The 16969-nt window shown below is 36.1% G+C and overlaps 2 protein-coding genes across 3 annotated transcripts; one reads left to right on the forward strand and one right to left on the reverse strand.

Moving 5' to 3' along the window:
- The first annotated feature begins 1467 nt into the window (after positions 1 to 1467).
- On the forward strand, positions 1468 to 3666 carry LOC147539497 (B-box zinc finger protein 25-like). 2 transcript variants are annotated; one of them, XM_086641114.1, is made up of 3 exons: positions 1468 to 1948; positions 2572 to 2889; positions 3226 to 3666. In XM_086641114.1, the coding sequence occupies exons 1-3, from the start codon at positions 1766 to 1768 to the stop codon at positions 3481 to 3483; spliced, it is 759 nt and encodes a 252-aa protein (XP_086497240.1). In that variant the 5' UTR covers positions 1468 to 1765; the 3' UTR covers positions 3484 to 3666. The 2 variants fall into 2 exon arrangements, with proteins under 2 accessions (XP_086497240.1, XP_086497241.1); XM_086641115.1 differs by having other exon boundaries at positions 1628 to 1883.
- Positions 3667 to 4993: 1327 nt separating this feature from the next.
- Positions 4994 to 9440, reverse strand: SEC22 (Synaptobrevin family protein). Its single transcript, XM_086641116.1, has 6 exons — positions 9209 to 9440; positions 7944 to 8159; positions 7644 to 7804; positions 7379 to 7525; positions 6671 to 6747; positions 4994 to 5398 (listed from the first exon to the last, which is right to left on the reverse strand). The coding sequence occupies exons 2-6, from the start codon at positions 8129 to 8131 to the stop codon at positions 5315 to 5317; spliced, it is 657 nt and encodes a 218-aa protein (XP_086497242.1). The 5' UTR covers positions 8132 to 8159; positions 9209 to 9440; the 3' UTR covers positions 4994 to 5314.
- Positions 9441 to 16969: the final 7529 nt, after the last annotated feature.

Here is a 16969-nt window from a genome sequence, read left to right on the forward strand (position 1 = left end):
GTCGTTCTATTAAGACAGAGCGAGTCAGAGTTCGCGGTGCTGAACTGACTGCTACAACCTCCCTACTTTAGCTTTAGTTAGAGCAAGACTCAAGTAGGGATGGGAATTTAGCCCAACAACACGATACCAGGCCTGAAATGTCCGAGTCCGATGGTCTAACATTGAGCCCGAAGCTCAGGTCGAGTAGTACCCACTTGAATTTAGCTCGTCAAAGTGATATTCCTCAAATGTGATTTACATAAGGAAGTATATATGATCATTTCACTTGATTTTTACAAACAAGACAACCATAAAGTTTGTCGCTTGAATAAATCCCTCTATGGATTATAATAAGTGACTAGGCATGGCTTAAAAACATTTCTTCTGGTTTAAAGCCGAAGGGTTTATGCAGTGTTCATTGATTCATTATTTACAATGACGTCAAGGAAATTCTTTTCTTATGACAACGCCTTAAGAAACAACATTTTTTTCGAAGTCTTGAACGACTTCAATATTTTCTTGAACTCTAGGTTTCCCAATCCCCCAAGCGTATTTTTTTTTGTAAAGAATATAAACCTTCAACATTCTTCGTGATTTTGGTCTATTTAGGGCCAAACCTGATTATTTTTACTGTGGATTATCACTTAAAGCTGTTACCAATGGATGACACATCATTGGATGACCCGACTCAGTTCTGTCATCTGATTGGTCGACTTCTTTATGTCACTATTATACAATCAAATATTTCATTTCTAGGGAAACTATCTTTATCAAACATCCACAAACCACATTGATGCGGCAACACTAGTTCAACATTATTTGAAAGGTATCTTTAATCATGGGATCTTTCTCTCTTCCTCCACTTTATTGACACTGGCTAGTTCATCAACTCTTGATTGGGTGAGTTCCCCTATTGCTCATAGTTCTACCACTTTCTATTTCACCTACGAACTAAACACATCGAATTCAACGGTCAGGATAAGACACTATTACCGTGAGATGTTTCTTTGGATTAAAGGAGGACAGCTATCATCCCCGGAGGTATGAACTTTGAAAAGCTTTGAATTTTTTTTGTCTTTCAGTGAAAATGTCAAGGATCTTGTCAAAAATCTTGTTAAGGATTTTGTACATGTAGGCAAAAATTAACCAATAGGAGCTCAAGCTCATAATTTCTTTTATGAGATTGAGCTAATTGAATCAAATCTCTCATAAGTTTGCTAATCTTGGTAATCACATTTCCTATGCGACTAACATGACTTGTATGGTCAGTTTTCTTTTAGTAGAAAAGAAACAGGAGACTAAAGAAAAGTAAGAAGAGAAAAGTCCGCCCCAGTCCGTACCATGCCCAGCTGGTCCCCTAGAGCGGCAACCCTTCATACCTCCAACTGTCTCGCGCCTACATGACAAGCGAATTTCGATTATTTGATTCAAAATGACGATTTTGTTTGAATTCTCACATAAATCCAAATATTCGAATAATTGAGTTTAAGTCAGTAGTTGAGAAGTAGGAATAAAATTATTTTCTCCACACTAAGGGGCCGGGTGACCACTAGTTTATTTAGCTCTTAGCACAACCACAAATTTCACTATTATTACAGGCCCTACCAAAAAGTAGCAACTAAAACGTCAACCTATAGAATTTTGATATGGAGGATCTTAAAAACTTGGAAATCATAATTAAGCTTGAAAATCATCAATTTTTGGTAGTTTTGGAACATGGGTATGATTTGAAACTCATGAAAAAAGAAAGATTGAAAGTTTGAGAAGATAAATTGAAAAAAGAAAAATGAAAATTCAATGTGATGTGTGTGAGAAAGGTCCAGCAACTATTATATGTTGTGCAGATGAAGCAGCTTTGTGTGCAAAATGTGATATTGAAGTTCATCAAGCAAACAAGCTTGCAAGTAAACATCAAAGGCTTTTTCTTGATTCTCTTTCTAATAAACTCCCCAAATGTGACATCTGCCAAGTAAACCCTAAATCTTTTACTCACTCCTTTTAATCACTTCCATATGATTTAGCTGTTTTAATTTTTTTCCTGGTTTAGATATATGGAAGTTATGGTTTAAGATGTTGGTTAATGTCAACAGTTGGTAGCCCAAGTGGTTCCAAGGTGTTGACATAAACTCCAGAAATCCCTGGAGGTCCCAGGTTCGAATCCCAGAGAAGGTGGAATCTTTGGTTATTTGAATTGGGATTATTAGGGTGTAAATAATGTTGTTGGGCTTTAGGCCATGTCTTGTTGGGCTATAGGCCCGGTTCGGTTAGTGTTTGAGTGGGCGGTTATCGAGCTTATCACATCTATGATGTATCAAGTGCCAAATGTAACGACATACGTAGATCGTAGTCGACTTCCAAAAAAAAAAAAAAGATGTTGGTTAATGAAAAGATAAAGTATGTGATTTTGGTCTAGAGCAACGAAAAATCTAAAATATTATCAGCAAAATTTGATAAAGGTACAAGTTTTGAGGGCTAAATTTTTTAACAAGTCTTGTTCGACGGTGTTATTAGTATACGTGTGTGTGTGTACATACATTAGAAAAACTAAAGATAAAACCTTATTTTACGTTTTTTGCTTGATATGAGTTACAGGATAAAACAGCATTCATCTTTTGTGTTGAAGACAGAGCTCTCTTCTGTCGAGACTGTGATGACTCGGTCCACTCAGTCGGTACCCTTTCTAGCAACCACCAGCGACTTCTGGCGACGGGCATTCGTGTTTCTTTGACCTCTAACTGCTGCTGCGCTAAAGACACCGAAAAACAATTCCCAGAGCCACCAAATAATCAAAATTTGCAACCCTTTGCTATGAAAGTGCCTTCACCACAACCTTCTTCTGTCTTTGCAAATTCTTCATCCTGGGCTGTCGATGACTTACTGAAGTTGTCGAATTTTCAATCTGGTGACAAGGTAAGAATTAGCAGTTACTGATATTGTCTCCACTTTTGTAGTTCAACCCCAAGTTGTCAAGTTAGAGCCTAATGGCCATAGAGACCTCTTTCTGAGAAAGACTTCGCTGGCCATCAAATAGGCCTCGTCACTTATTAAACTTAAGCTCTCACCTATAGTCTAGGCTAGCTAGCTCCGAAAGCCTCACATCCCCCAAACCATGTGGGAATAACAGTAAAAGTTTGAGCTTACCAAAATACTGAAGATTAAGCTAAACAAGTCGAAAAAGTTAAAGCTACCACATTTCTCTTGAAAAGAACATGATTCTTTGTTTTGCTTTTTGTCCAAATTGTGCAGAAAGAAACAATGGAGTTTGGAGAGCTGGAATGGTTTACGGGCATTGGTTTATTCAATAATGAACTCCCTAGAGAACCCATGGCAGCAGCAGAAGTTCCTCAACTCCATATCTCATCATCTTCACAACAATTCAATTTTCATCCTACTACATTTAATAGGTCTATCAAACCATATTCAAACACGCCGAACAAGAGACCAAGAATTGAAATCTCAAATGATGATGAAGACAACTTGTTCACTGTCCCTGATCTTGGTTAAGTACCTCAGTTCATAAAGACATACATAATAAACAGTACTCATACTACCATGTCTACATACGTATGTATGTATGTTTGTATGTTTAAGTTTCATATACTTATGCATGTTCGAGTGAGTCGGAGACAGGAACCCTCCATGAATGCTAAATAAGGTTCTTGTTCATATTTGATTATTTCTATCCAACTTATGGTGTTTTAGCCTTGATCATCAAGGTTAGACCTTGAAATTGACTTAGAATAAATCTATCAATCTCACATTACTAGCTCAACAGCCTCAACCTCAACAATGCCACAATAATTTTCAACAATTTAGTTGAAGTGGTTACCAAGTTGGTTTCCACCGGTCTAGGGTTCGAGACATGGCGGATAAGGGAGGATGATTTACTTTCCCTGTGAGTGGGGACTCTGCTTAGCCGAAATGATTTTATTGGTAGAAACTCCACTAGTAGAAGTTCAAAAAATAAATTACTACATAAAATGGAATAACCCCGTCAACGAAAGAGATCCTTTTCGGTGGAGGTTTTGATCACAGAGAACAATACTTTTACTTGACGGGGGTCGGGGAAATAAGAAAACTTTTTGGAGTACAAATTTTTACAGAGAAAATGTGAATTTTGACTACTTTTTGGAGTGTACATTTTTAAAGAGAAAACAAATTCGTAATCTCCTACCACCAACACTAAATTCTTAGACCACCACCACCAAACCCGGCCACTACCATCACCATTCCCCCCTCCCATCTTTTTTCTCCTCTCCGTCAACCACTCTTCCATTTCTCTCTACTCTCCTCTTCTCAGTCCCCCCTCCCTTCATCTAATCCGGCAAAGGAGAAGACCCCCTTCACCGAAAAACCCCTCTCCTCTTCTCAGTCCCCCCTCCCTTCATCTAATCCGGCAATGGAGAAGACCCCCTTCACCGAAAAACCGATCTGGTGAAAAACTGATCTCGAAACCAACATCGTTTTCTGACGACACTTTCTCACCGAAAAATGGCTAGAAAAAAAAGAGAGAAGCGGGAGAAAATAGAAAGAGGGTGAGGAATGAAGAGAGAAAAATTATGGCGGTCAGGATGGACGGAAGAGAAGAAAGATTATAAAAATATTTGAAGGTTGCCAGTAATGGCTGTTTACGGCGATCATTACCCGAATGGATAAAAATGGTGGTAAACCTGTTGAAAACAAAAAGGCAAAGCAAACATATTTAACTCAAAATTGTTCACCAATTTTTAGCTAAGTCTTTGTATCGCAGAAATTTTTTTATCTCCACAAAGCACCGGCCTTTTATTTTTATGAAGAAGCCAACATCTCAAGGACATTCCCTCCAAAACTCCCTGAAACATCTCAAGGACACTCAGTCGAAAACTAACCGAAACTGGATCTGAAGAGTTATTAGGAGTTTGAATTTTAAGTCAAGCACTAGTGCACTACCCATCCCAACCCAAAATCAGATAGCAATCACGTCAATAATGGGTAATATAGTACTCCATTTTCTTCTTCTCGATCATTAAGTTCATTAAAAGAAATCTACTTCATTAATTTCCAAGTCAGAAATCTGCTTTCTTCTAAGTTTACCTAAATCCAGATGAAAAAACCCTACAACTCAACTATATATTTCATGGAGTTTAATTACTACTATTGTAACACGGAATTCACCCAGTCATGTTTATAGTTTCAATATGCTTAACGAAGAGAAGAAAAAACTTATAGAACCAGGGTGTTAAAATGTCCGATGATGGTGGGGGGTCCAAGGTGAGCTTTCTGGTCGATGGAATGGAAATACTGCCGAATAACTGTGAATGATGAAATGTCGCGAAACGGCACAGTTTCTGCAAAATCACCAAATATTTTTTCTGACCCAGAAGAGGAGGAAGACCACTCCAAGTACAATTGCAACAGGAGCCCATTTTCGGATTAAAGCCTGCAGAAAAATGAGCATATAATCACATAACAAGCAGAATTCAGCATATTACATGAGCTTTGGCGAAGATGAGAAATATTTACAGAATCAAACTAAGAAAGATGCATTCAGTCACAAGCTATTGCGAAAGGGTGATGATCCTTTGATGCAGCAAATTGGGGTAATTTATAAGAATACAACATTTAAAATCGAAGGACAAGTTTTGTCAAAACTTGGCGGCCCGGAACCGTGACAGATTATGAGGCCTCTCGCCATCCATTGTTTTGTCAAAATAATTCATTGTGTGAGGATAGGCGAGGCTAGATGATGAGATTCAAAGTTTTTTTCATGAAGATTCATGGGACTTACTTTTGTACCTCAATCTATGCAGATAGTGATCATCACTAAACGAAATAGTCAACACAACATTCAAGATTCGACAGACATTGACTAAGATTGCGTAGCTAGCTAGCTAGGTGTTCTGCTTTGACAACATACACAATAACTATTCCAAAAGTTGTAACTGGCATGCAGATAGTGGTGAAGAAACTTTGATTTAATCCATCTTCCTAAGTGTGTTCTTTTCTTCTTCAATATTTCCTTTTTACAATTTATGTCCTAGTTATATAACCATTTCTTCACCATCACTCCATCAGTGAGGTTGAAGTAGTTCATTATCAGCATGTTATATGAGTCTATGTTTGTCTGGTTGGGTTTAGAGTAGGATATGCTGTTTAAGAAATAATCGGGTAATAGACTATAGGTTGTTAGTAGCAAAACTCAGTGAAATTTCAAGGTCAAATTTTTATTCAAGAACAATTACAAGTGTTCGCTTTCATTTAGTCTGAAAATTTTAGAAGCAAGGCTTGGTAAAGAGGAACACAGGATGAAAGCTTACATCCTGCGAGAAAATTCATGTATAGAACTGAAGAAATTTTTCCACGGGATATCTATAACCACATCAAGTGCTGATTGCAACATCTTTTAGGATATGAAGTATCCCCAGTCCATGAGATATTCATGTCTGATAGATATAAATGTATCTTACGAAAAGTTCGATAGAAGTATTAGAGAAGATGGACCCAATATAAAGGAAGAAATATTAACACCATAAGTAGGTTTGTGGATTAATTAAGTAATTAGAGTTACATAGTGATAAGATCATACGATTGTATGAGAAATATCAAGTAGCCAGAGTCAAAACGACCAAACACAAGGCTATAGAAAAGATTTAGTCGAATAAAGAAACTAACATTTTCCACAATAAATCATATGGGATCAGACATAACTAACCTGTCGATTTAGATCCCTTGCTTTATCTGCATATATACGAGACTCGGAGGTCAACCGGCTCGACATTTGACTGACCTCTACAAAATTGAAAACCGGAAGACATGTTAATATTCCTATATATGGTATAGAAACTCAAATAGCACTAAAATATTTCGAAATGCCATGAAAAAATGCACATAAAAAGCACAACAAAACGTATAGCCAGCCTCGGTGTAGGTGCTTTACTGACCAACCCCCGTAGTGATATCGAGTTGTCACTAATGACAAAAGTATCACTCTTGCCAACAATATAAAGTGCTTTACAATATTAGATAAGAATTCCTAATGACCATATCATGTTCACGTCCTTACGGTCGATAGGTAACATAATTTGATTTTAGAGCACCCTTCCAAAAGATGCATGGGGGACTGGTGCGTGTGAACACCGAAACCATGACCCTGATTTCCTTAATCCATTGAATGTGATAATCTATTCTCTATAATTTCCTTTTATTTTCCTTCTCGTCTCAAATCCTACCAACCACAAATAAACTACAATCTTAGTTTTTCTGATTGTGTATTTCAACTCTACGTAAAACTTGTTTTGTGCATGGGAACAGAAATTAGTTTCACTTTTCCAGGAGGCAAAACAAAACATAAGCTTTTCTATAAAAAACCAATTGTATGAAATATTAAATAAATGAGCCAGTAAGAGTACAAGGAACATACGGTCCAATTTTTCTCCAACACCAAGAACTTCTTGCACATTACGAGTCATTATTTGGTGGACTTCATAAAGTTCATCATTCAACTTTGCAATGTTTCGCTGAGTATGGGTGTCCAAGTAGAGTTTCCTGGTCTTCTGAATGAATGTGTCTTTCAAACAAAAAAGTGGAGCAAGTTAAGCATGAAAGATGAGTAGATGCAACCAAATCACATTTTCATTAAAAAATCAGGGTAAAGTAAGAACGAGTAGCAAAATGCACAGACTAACCAAATTTAATAAAAGCATAGGGTCTGGCAGCAGTTTCAATTTGATTCCCGTTGACTCTTTCGAATTCATTTTTGAGGTCCTCAAGGTACTGAAAGGCAAGTTTCTTAGGATAAGAACGATCACACATTGTTAAGTAGCAAACACGACCTTCAATGATGTAGCTGTACCACTTGGTCAAGGTTACAATAGTTTGGAATAACAATGTATAGCATATGAAAACCACTAAAACAATTTTTCAGAGAAATAATAGAAAACAAATATAAATGCATGGAAACATAAGAAACCGAAACTTAAGGATACTGGAAAACATAAGGACCAGTTTCCACGGACATCCTTGAAGCTTCATTGTGACCTTTAGATAGATTCTTGAATAAAGCCTTAGCCTGTTGCTTGTAAAATTCAGCATCTTTAAGATCACGACCATCATCTAATCCTTCAGCCAATGGAAGACCATCCGTAACACGAGCTATAAGTGTCAACTTCACCATCTTGAGAATATAAAATGAAAATCACCACCTATGCCGAGACGAAAAATAATTGGATCATGTCATAATCCGGTGAGGCAACAAGCAGAATGGGAACAAGTACTACAGTAGTAACATCATCCACCATTACCATAATCATGTCTCTGTACAAATTTAGGTTAGGTTTAACTTGACAAGAATAGGAACCCTTATCTATTATATTCAGTTTCCTCAAAATGGAAGTATTATAGCCTGTTTTTGTGTTCCCAACTACCAATGACATGAGGAGGGGTTGCCGCCTAGCACTAAACAAATGACCCTGGGACAAATTTGCAGCACACAGAAAAGCTACGGGTCTAAAACATTCTATCTCCTTTTTCACAAAAAACAACACACTGTATTCCCACGGACAATGAAGCAAAATAAATTATGTATTTCAAGATTCTACCAACATCAAAATGCTATCAGATAAAAGTATTCAGTGAACTGGCGACGAACAAAATGTATTTTTAAGAGTTACGGTTCGATTTTGCACTCAAACGTACCAAACCCACGACTCCATGGGGCTAAAGCTATCATTACTTCATTTCATTATAACAACACAAAATTCAAAAGAAACATAAATATTGCTCTAAGTATTAATAAGTCCTTTAATTGCTTGACTCTCAACTAGTGCTAAGTCTAAAACCTCACCATATTGAAATCATGCCATAACATTCAAATTAAGATTTTTTAAATAAGACATTCCAACCAAATCCAAACTAGAAGCCAGAAATACGAAAATTTTGTTCTTTCCTTCCTTCCTTCAAGAATTCAACATCCACAATAATCCCAACACCGAAAATAGCTAAGAAAATCTTAATAACAATCAACAGATAACCCTAAATTGAAAAGAAATCTCATCTCTAGAATTTCTTTCTCAACTTCTGTGTTTATGTTGCAATCGATGAACAAGTGAAGACTAAGATTATAAAATCACATGATAACGATCAATTGAATAAAAAAAAAATTGACCTATAATAAGACATAGATCAAGTAACAATCTCTCTCTAAATTGAAACAAGATCCCCAAATCATAATCAATTTGAAAGTAAAAAATACCTTTTCGTGATCCGATTTTGCTTTTTGCTGTTGAAATTCTGTTAGATCTCTTTCTACTTCTCTTCTTGCTGTGATTCTAAGGGTTTGATAACAATGAGAGAGAGAGAGAGAAAGGAATATTTTTAGGGCTCTCTCCAAAAAATTAAAGAGCAGATGGGAAAAAAACGGTGTAACGGAGGAAATAAGAGGTCGTTAATAGACGATGGCAAGTTTATTACAGCATATTAAAAATGTTAATTTGTCAAAACTTGGTTGCCCAAGTGGTCCATAGAGTAGCTTCATCAGAAAGAAGAAAAAAAAAAAAAAGTGATCTATAGAGTTGACATAAATTCCAAAATTGCTAGGGTCCCCGTCTCTTGACGTGTGGGCTTATTCTCTTATCAGGTTAGGTAGGGTGGGTCGGGTTTTGAAATTCTATGTGTACTAAGATTATTGTGCAGATTTTGACGTTTATTTCTAAAATCAGTCAAAGTCCGTCAAATCTTACGAATTTATCGTATCTGATGATCGGATATCAAATGTTCACTATTTAAGAAAAGGGCACCTCGAGCACCAATATATATATGAATGTCAAAGTACATTTTGTCTAACATTATTATACATTTTTTTTACCAGGTTACTATCGTATTTCGTCACTTTCGTCACCACCACCATACAACCATCACATCTAGAGTCCACCACCTCACTATGTACGATAATCTATATTATTATGCAGGGGCGAGCCCACATAGGGGCCCGTGGGGGCACGTGCCCCCACGACCCTAATGTGACTCGTATGTTTTAAGTTACACTTGTCATTATATTATTCTATAGTTCCACATTTTAAACAGAATTCGTCTGTAGCTCAGGTGGTGAAATGCTTGGATTTCATTGTGGAGGTCTTGGGATCGACCCACACACAACACATTTTTTTCTTGAATTTCCACTACTTACATTTTTTTCGTAGAATGTCTACTATTTACATTAGTTGAAAGTATTGTTTGGTTTAAGATGACTACTTATTGAAAATACTTTATAAAGTGCATGTTTGGTCTAAAATTGATTCTTATGAATTCAACTAATTCAATTTTGGCCTCCTCAAAGAGACCAACTTAATAACACGACTTCGTAGAGATAATGAATTTTCTAAATAACTCCCTTAATTTTGATTCTGTTTGATTTTCTAGTGACTTGTATTTTGGACTTCAAGATTATTTTTTTACACGTTTAGTAAACATGTTATTAGAAAGAAAAGTTTATCTTTATTTTTTTTCCATTACGATCACTTGCTCTTCATCATCTCCACCATCGTTTTCGTAATCTTCACCACTATCTCTTCATCCCTTCCTTTGTTTTTTATTTTAATATTTTTTGGGAATGCAGTTGGGGGAAAGATCCCCAAACCATATTGATGAGAAAATTATTGCTTGTTGTACATCAAAATTACCATGGAATATCTAAACTATAAATAAAATTTTGTTCAAAATTTGTTTTTTGATTCTAGCCTGATCGTATACTATGAAATTCTTTCACTAACTATAACAAAAAAAGTGCCCCCACTCATAAAATTTTCTGGCCTCGCCACTGTTATTATGTACGAGGTATAATCTTAAACAATGAAGATAAGTGTGGGAAATATAATCTCAACCCTTGGTGGTGAGTTAGGAGATGTAATCTCAACCTATGGAGAAAGTTTAGGAGATATGATCTCATCCCTTGAGGATAAGTTTGAGAAGTGTAATCTTAATCACCGAAAATGATAGTATATTTAAAAAAAAAGATAATCTCCTTCCTTATTATACAAATTATATATGAGTATAATATATATATATATATATATATATATATATATATATATATATATATATATATATATATATATATATATATATATATATGTATACACAAAGACATAACCCGTGCTTCGCCGGACACGTACAGTTCTATCAAATGCGTTACCTGAAGTGCGTATGTGAAAATAGATTTAACCTAAAATATTTAGTCAACATGTTAGAAAAATACGATTTTAGCTTAACACAATTCGATTTACAAACTCCCAAAATCGAGCACAAAGTAAACTTTAACTGAAATTCAAAATGAAAGCTACAAAGTGAAAATAATCTTAAACCAATAAATTCAAACATCCAAACATTCCAAATTAGAATATAGATATCTTCGAAATTAGAATATAGATATCTTCGAAATCTCGTGTGTCGCTTCCATAGCCACAACTGCACGATCTTTTAGGAGATGTCATTTCCTTGTTAAGATATTAAATTGTTGAACTTTCCTAAGAGAAAAAAAAACTTCACCCTCTCTTTCTCCACCAATATTATCGCTTCATCTTCATCTCCACCCTCATCTCTTCATCATTTCATTTCTTTCGGCACATCTTCACCGCCCTCCTCATTTTTTTTTAAACAAATAAGTTTGAGGAAGTACCCAAACTAGATTTAGTTTGGGAAAACTTCCCCAACCAGACGAGTTGATCTAGCTTCGGAGAACTTCCCTAAACCAAATTAACAAATCGATCTGGTTTGGAGAAGTTCCCCAAACTAGTCTGATTTAGGGACACTTTACCAAACCAGTCTGGTTTTAGGGAAAGTACTCCAACCAGACAAACTGGTTTGAAGACTGTGTAGTAGGTCTCGGTCTCGGCCGAGATAACAAGTATAATATTTTCCTACACCAATCTCCTGTTATTAGTTACCTACACCAATCTCTTATAATCATGTTATTAATGTTACATTATTACCTGCACCAAACTAAAAAATTCTCTTCACTTAAAACTTAAGATTACCTGGCTCCTCGTTGCCTAAAAATTCTCCCGGCTTAAAACTTAAGATCCTGGTATAAGTTACTCTAACTTTTTATAAATGACCTTTGGTATAGGAAGAACAATGTTTAGTAAAGGCAGTTCGTTAGAAAGATAAGTTTATGCATTTGATCTTCCTTTACCAAACTAGTTTAAGGAGGGCGTTATAAGGATCATTTAATAAATAGTGCTAAAATGTAAGGACTTTGATAAAAATTACTAATAAATCTAATATTCTACTCACTTGTAGTTTTCTCTCACATAAACAACCCAACCCTAATATCGTCACTACTAACAACATCACCATGAGTATTAAAAAACTTGCAAAGTTTACCATTACTGTAGTCTTAGGTTCAAGCTTTTAATGATGTCTCAAGATCTCGTGGATGAGGAACCACCATTAATGAAGAAGGTGGCCACCTACATCAAGAAAGAAGAGTCCTTTGACTTAAACGAAGACATCGACTTAAACGAAACCATCGACTTAAATGAGGGCATCGACTTAAACGAAGATATCGACTTAAACAAAGACATATATAATGAAGATAATGTCTCATGTAAAGAAAAAATCACTTTCTTGTCTTCCTCTATGGTTGAACAAACGTTTTAGGGTTTTAGGTCGTTTTTGTTTCGTAAAGGATTTTCGGTTGGGTCGACTGAAAAAGACAACAAATTTCAATCGGGATGGTTGAAAAAAACAACAAATTTCAATCGGATGGTTGAAAAAACAACAAATTTCGGTCGGGTCCGCTGAAAAAATAATAAATTTTGGCCGAACCGGCTGAAATTGTTTTGTTTTTTCATTCGCTCAGGACTAAATTTGTTTAAATTTTTAGTTATTCTGGATGAAAATTTTCACTATTTTTATTAATGAATATTTATTTATGCTAAGCGAAATTTCTTATATGAATCTTCAAAAGTTACTTTAATCAATGTTAAAATCCTAAAAATCTACAGAGAAATCAAGTAATAGCAAAAATTACAAACCGCCCTACGGAGATGAGTGTTGTGTTAGTCATCTAAGGTTTAGGCTTCCATCTTTATATCTCTCTCTTTGATCGAAAAACAGATTTAGGTTTTTTTTTTATCTCATTTGGTTGAACAGGTTTTAAGGGTGTTTATCTCTATTCTGTCCCTTTGATCGACGAACAGGTTTTTGCTCAAACATGATTTTTCTCTCTTCTCTATCTTTTGGTCGAAAATAGTTTGAGGGGAGGGACCAAAGTTTAAAGTTGAGATATTTTAGAAAATAGTGTTTATCTCCCCCCATTCTAAAAAGAATGTTATCCCTATCTAATGCAGCCTTTGCTAAAAATTGCTCTTCCTATACCAAAGGCCTTATAATTTTTTTGCATTTTTAATCTACCAGAGCTTTCAAAGTTTCTATAAGTCGATCAAAAGGCCTAAAATATCTATATTATATCATCGATGATTATCTTAGATTGATTGGGAATATATTAAGTAGTTAAGAAGGTAATAAAATAATTGGTAAGTAACAAGGATTTAAAGTTACTAAAAAAGAAGTCCAAAAAACATAAATCTGTTGTTCGACCGAGTCAGGTAGGTTTGTCTCGGTCTCGGACTGGATCGGCTGAGATAGACGAGAAATTCGACAACACCCTAACTCAGTTTTTCGGCCGAGTCTCGTTCCGGGAGAGCTTCGAAAACCGAGTCGAAACACAAGATTCTCGGGCGAGACAGACTACATGGTTTGAGGATTTTCCGAAACCAGATTTGGTTATTCTCTCCTATTTACATTCTAATTATTTGAAAAAGAAAAGAGAGATATGAAGAGATGTGCTGGACAAGAAAGATGAAAAGTTCGTTTTGGCGCCGCTGCCGGGGACTATGTTTTAAATTTATTCTAATCTTGGATAGTTTTTATTTTTAGTAAGTTTTGAATTTTGGATACTTTGACTTGCTTCTCTGTTTTTGGTGTGCAGAACACTAAGGAGCTGAAGAGGAGGCGCAACAAGGAGGAGGACCTCAAAAGGAGAAATTTACAGTTTTTATTTTTTGTATTTATTTTGGTGAGAAAGAGAGACTTTAGACTTTTTAGACTTTCTTCTTATGTTTTAAAGTTTTGACCCTAAATTAGAGGGCTTGTAAATTGTAACCGAAAATCAAACGAAGCCTCGGGTTCGGACACTTAAGGGAAGAGTGGCCCGGGTCGTCTACAAAGGTCGTCGCCCGTCTTGAACGGGAGGTAATTTTTCTAATCACCCACGAATCCCTTGTTAGTGGGTACTTTTTATAAGATCTTCGTAGTGCTTCCCCGGTTTTCGCATTAAAAAAAAAAAAAAAAAAAAAAAAAAATTGAATGAGAGATGGATAGATCGTGGTCCCAACATGGAGAGGTTGTTGATTTGAAGTCGTCTGACTCGCTTAAGGACGATGAATCATGGTTGATAAATGTGTTAAATGAGGCCATTGTCTCGCTTGACTTTGGTGAGGATATAGAATTCTTTAAGGACCCTGAGTACATCGCGATCAAAGAGAGTATAAAAGGTTTATCTAAACCGACTTCTAGGGAGTGTGAGTCTGATATTAGGGTTTCTCCATTGAAGGAACCCGAAGTACTTGTTTTAGAGACCTCCAATTTAAGTCCAGGTGTCGTTGATAGTCCTCTAGACTACTTTGCATTTTGTCCCTCAAAACCATGTGTAGATTTTGAAACACTCTCTCCCTATGTCTATCATCAATATAATGACCCCTTCTATCCGTTATATACTCTCTCTAGTGTGATGCCAAACTTAACGACCTTATTGTCGTCTAAGTTTGGGGATTGCCCTTCTTACTTGATAGTCTCACTTACACTATCACCAATTCACAAAAATGTGAGACTATCGTTCACTGAAAACTTTGTGTTTTGGGTGGACCCACAGATGTATCGAATATTGGTTTACAGTTAGTTACAATTCTGTAATCCAGTAGGTATAATTTTTTCCATTTTTCGAATCATCTGTTTCGTCTGGCTGAAGACGTTAAACTTAGCGCTTTCTGGGAGGCAACCCATGCAGAGGACGCTGAACCGGGTAATATCTCTCCCTTCACCCTGTTATTTTTGCATAGTTTTCAAAACATTGAGGACAATGTTCGGTTTAAGTTTGGGGATAGGGGAATGAATTTTTGCTAAGTCCTTATTTCAAAAATTCAAAAGGGTTTAAAATTTTTAAATTTTTGGACTGAAAATGTGAGTCTAGTTGTTTTTGCTTGTTAACAGTTATAGAGTCTAGTTGGTCGTGCTATGCTTTTGCTAAAAGTTTTTCCACGAATTTCGAGTTTTGAGGTTGTCTGTGCACTAGCCATGTGAGTGTTAGATAGGTGAAGAGTTGACTTTTCTGAGAGAACTTAATCGATCATTAGTGGAGACTTAACCTATGTGAGATTCTGAGCCTTTCTTGTTGTTTTGAGTGATCTCTTCTGAGCTAATTCTGAGTAGAATGAAGAGCTACTCAACCTCGCAATATTGAAAGAAGAACTCATTTGATCTCTTGAGTTCAAATTTTACAACCACTAGGGATGTCATCAGGAAGTAAACCTTTCTCTTGTAGTCTGAGAAACTTGAAAACAGTGTCAACTAGAGGAAGATAGAAATCCATTTGTTAGAACCCTGAGAATAAGGCATGAAGCAAAGTGGAGAGAATATTACCAAGGAAAGAATAATGTGTAGAAAGTAGTATTTGTATTATGAGTCGTATGAAAAAAAAAAAAAAAAAAAAAAAAAAAAAGAAGAAGAAAAAAACAAAGAAATAGAAAAATCAAAAAAAAAATGTTTGTTTAGTTGTTTTTAAGTGTTTATTCTTTGAAGAAATTCTTGACGATTTGAAGACGTCGAGTTCTCAGGAGTTCTAGTCACCTCATCTTTAGTGTCTATCGACCTCTAGGAAGCATTGTTAGAAAGTAGATCAGGTGAGAAGAGTTGGTTAGATTCCCCATTCCATATTAGTGGTTGTTTCCTTCTTTGAGATCAGTCGTCCACAAAATTTTAGTCTGTCTTTTTGTAATGTGTTGAGTTTTTCCTTCATACTCATACTCACACATTGAGTGAACCAGTTCTGAGTGACTTTAATTTTTGAGTGTATGACCGTGAGGCAACAGTCGAGGCGAAATGTATCGAGAAGGTAATCAAGGTCTTGTCTGTTTTGAACCGAAATGATACTCATATTGGCTGGTCACGTGCACTTTAGGTCTTGATTACTAGTGAAGGGATTTTTAGCTTTTGTATGGTCTGGTTGACTTGGATTTTGTTCCTATTAGCTTTTAAAAATTTCTACGGGCTTAACATTTTTAGTCCATGTCATATTTAGACCCTACTGGGTTTTTGAAATTTTAGAATTTTGTGGGTATATTCACTGCAAACCCTCACGAGACAAAACTCGTCCTCTAGGGTGACCTAGAGGTTTAACGGCTTGTTGCACGTGCTAAGTGCAATCGTGATTCCCTACGAAAGTGGTGAAAGTGGTTTAGTTTTATTTTTCTGTTTTGCTCGAGGACTAGCAAAATCTAAGTTTGGGGATGTTTGATGAGTCATGAAAATGGCTCATCTGAATCTTTTAACTAGGGTTAGTTAGTCCAGTTCGAGCGGTTACTCTGATGATTTGTTTGATTTTCTTTCTCAGGTCTCATTTACGGAGTTCAATGCGAAATATTGTGATAAAGACATAGTTGAGGGGCATTTTGGTCATTTTAATGACAAGGGTATTCTGGTCAATATTAGTGCTCATGTGAAAGTAGAGTCCAAGATGAATCAGTAGGCGAAAACAGAAGTCGAATCGGAGTCCGGATGAGAGAGTTTGACCAAGTCAAAGATTGGAGTTTATGTCGGTTGATCAAATCTTCTAGATGGCACGTGGCAGCGAGTGTGAATTTTCGGTACAGTGGTGGGCCTTACAGAACTGCATTCGGGATTTATCTTGAATAATGATTCAGTGCTTTGCACATCAATTGTCTAGTACTCCCTGACC

Source organism: Eschscholzia californica, unplaced genomic scaffold, assembly GCF_041429995.1.
Source record: "Eschscholzia californica isolate CP2 unplaced genomic scaffold, dmEscCali1.0.p SCAF_5, whole genome shotgun sequence".
NCBI classification, from domain to species: domain Eukaryota; kingdom Viridiplantae; phylum Streptophyta; class Magnoliopsida; order Ranunculales; family Papaveraceae; genus Eschscholzia; species Eschscholzia californica.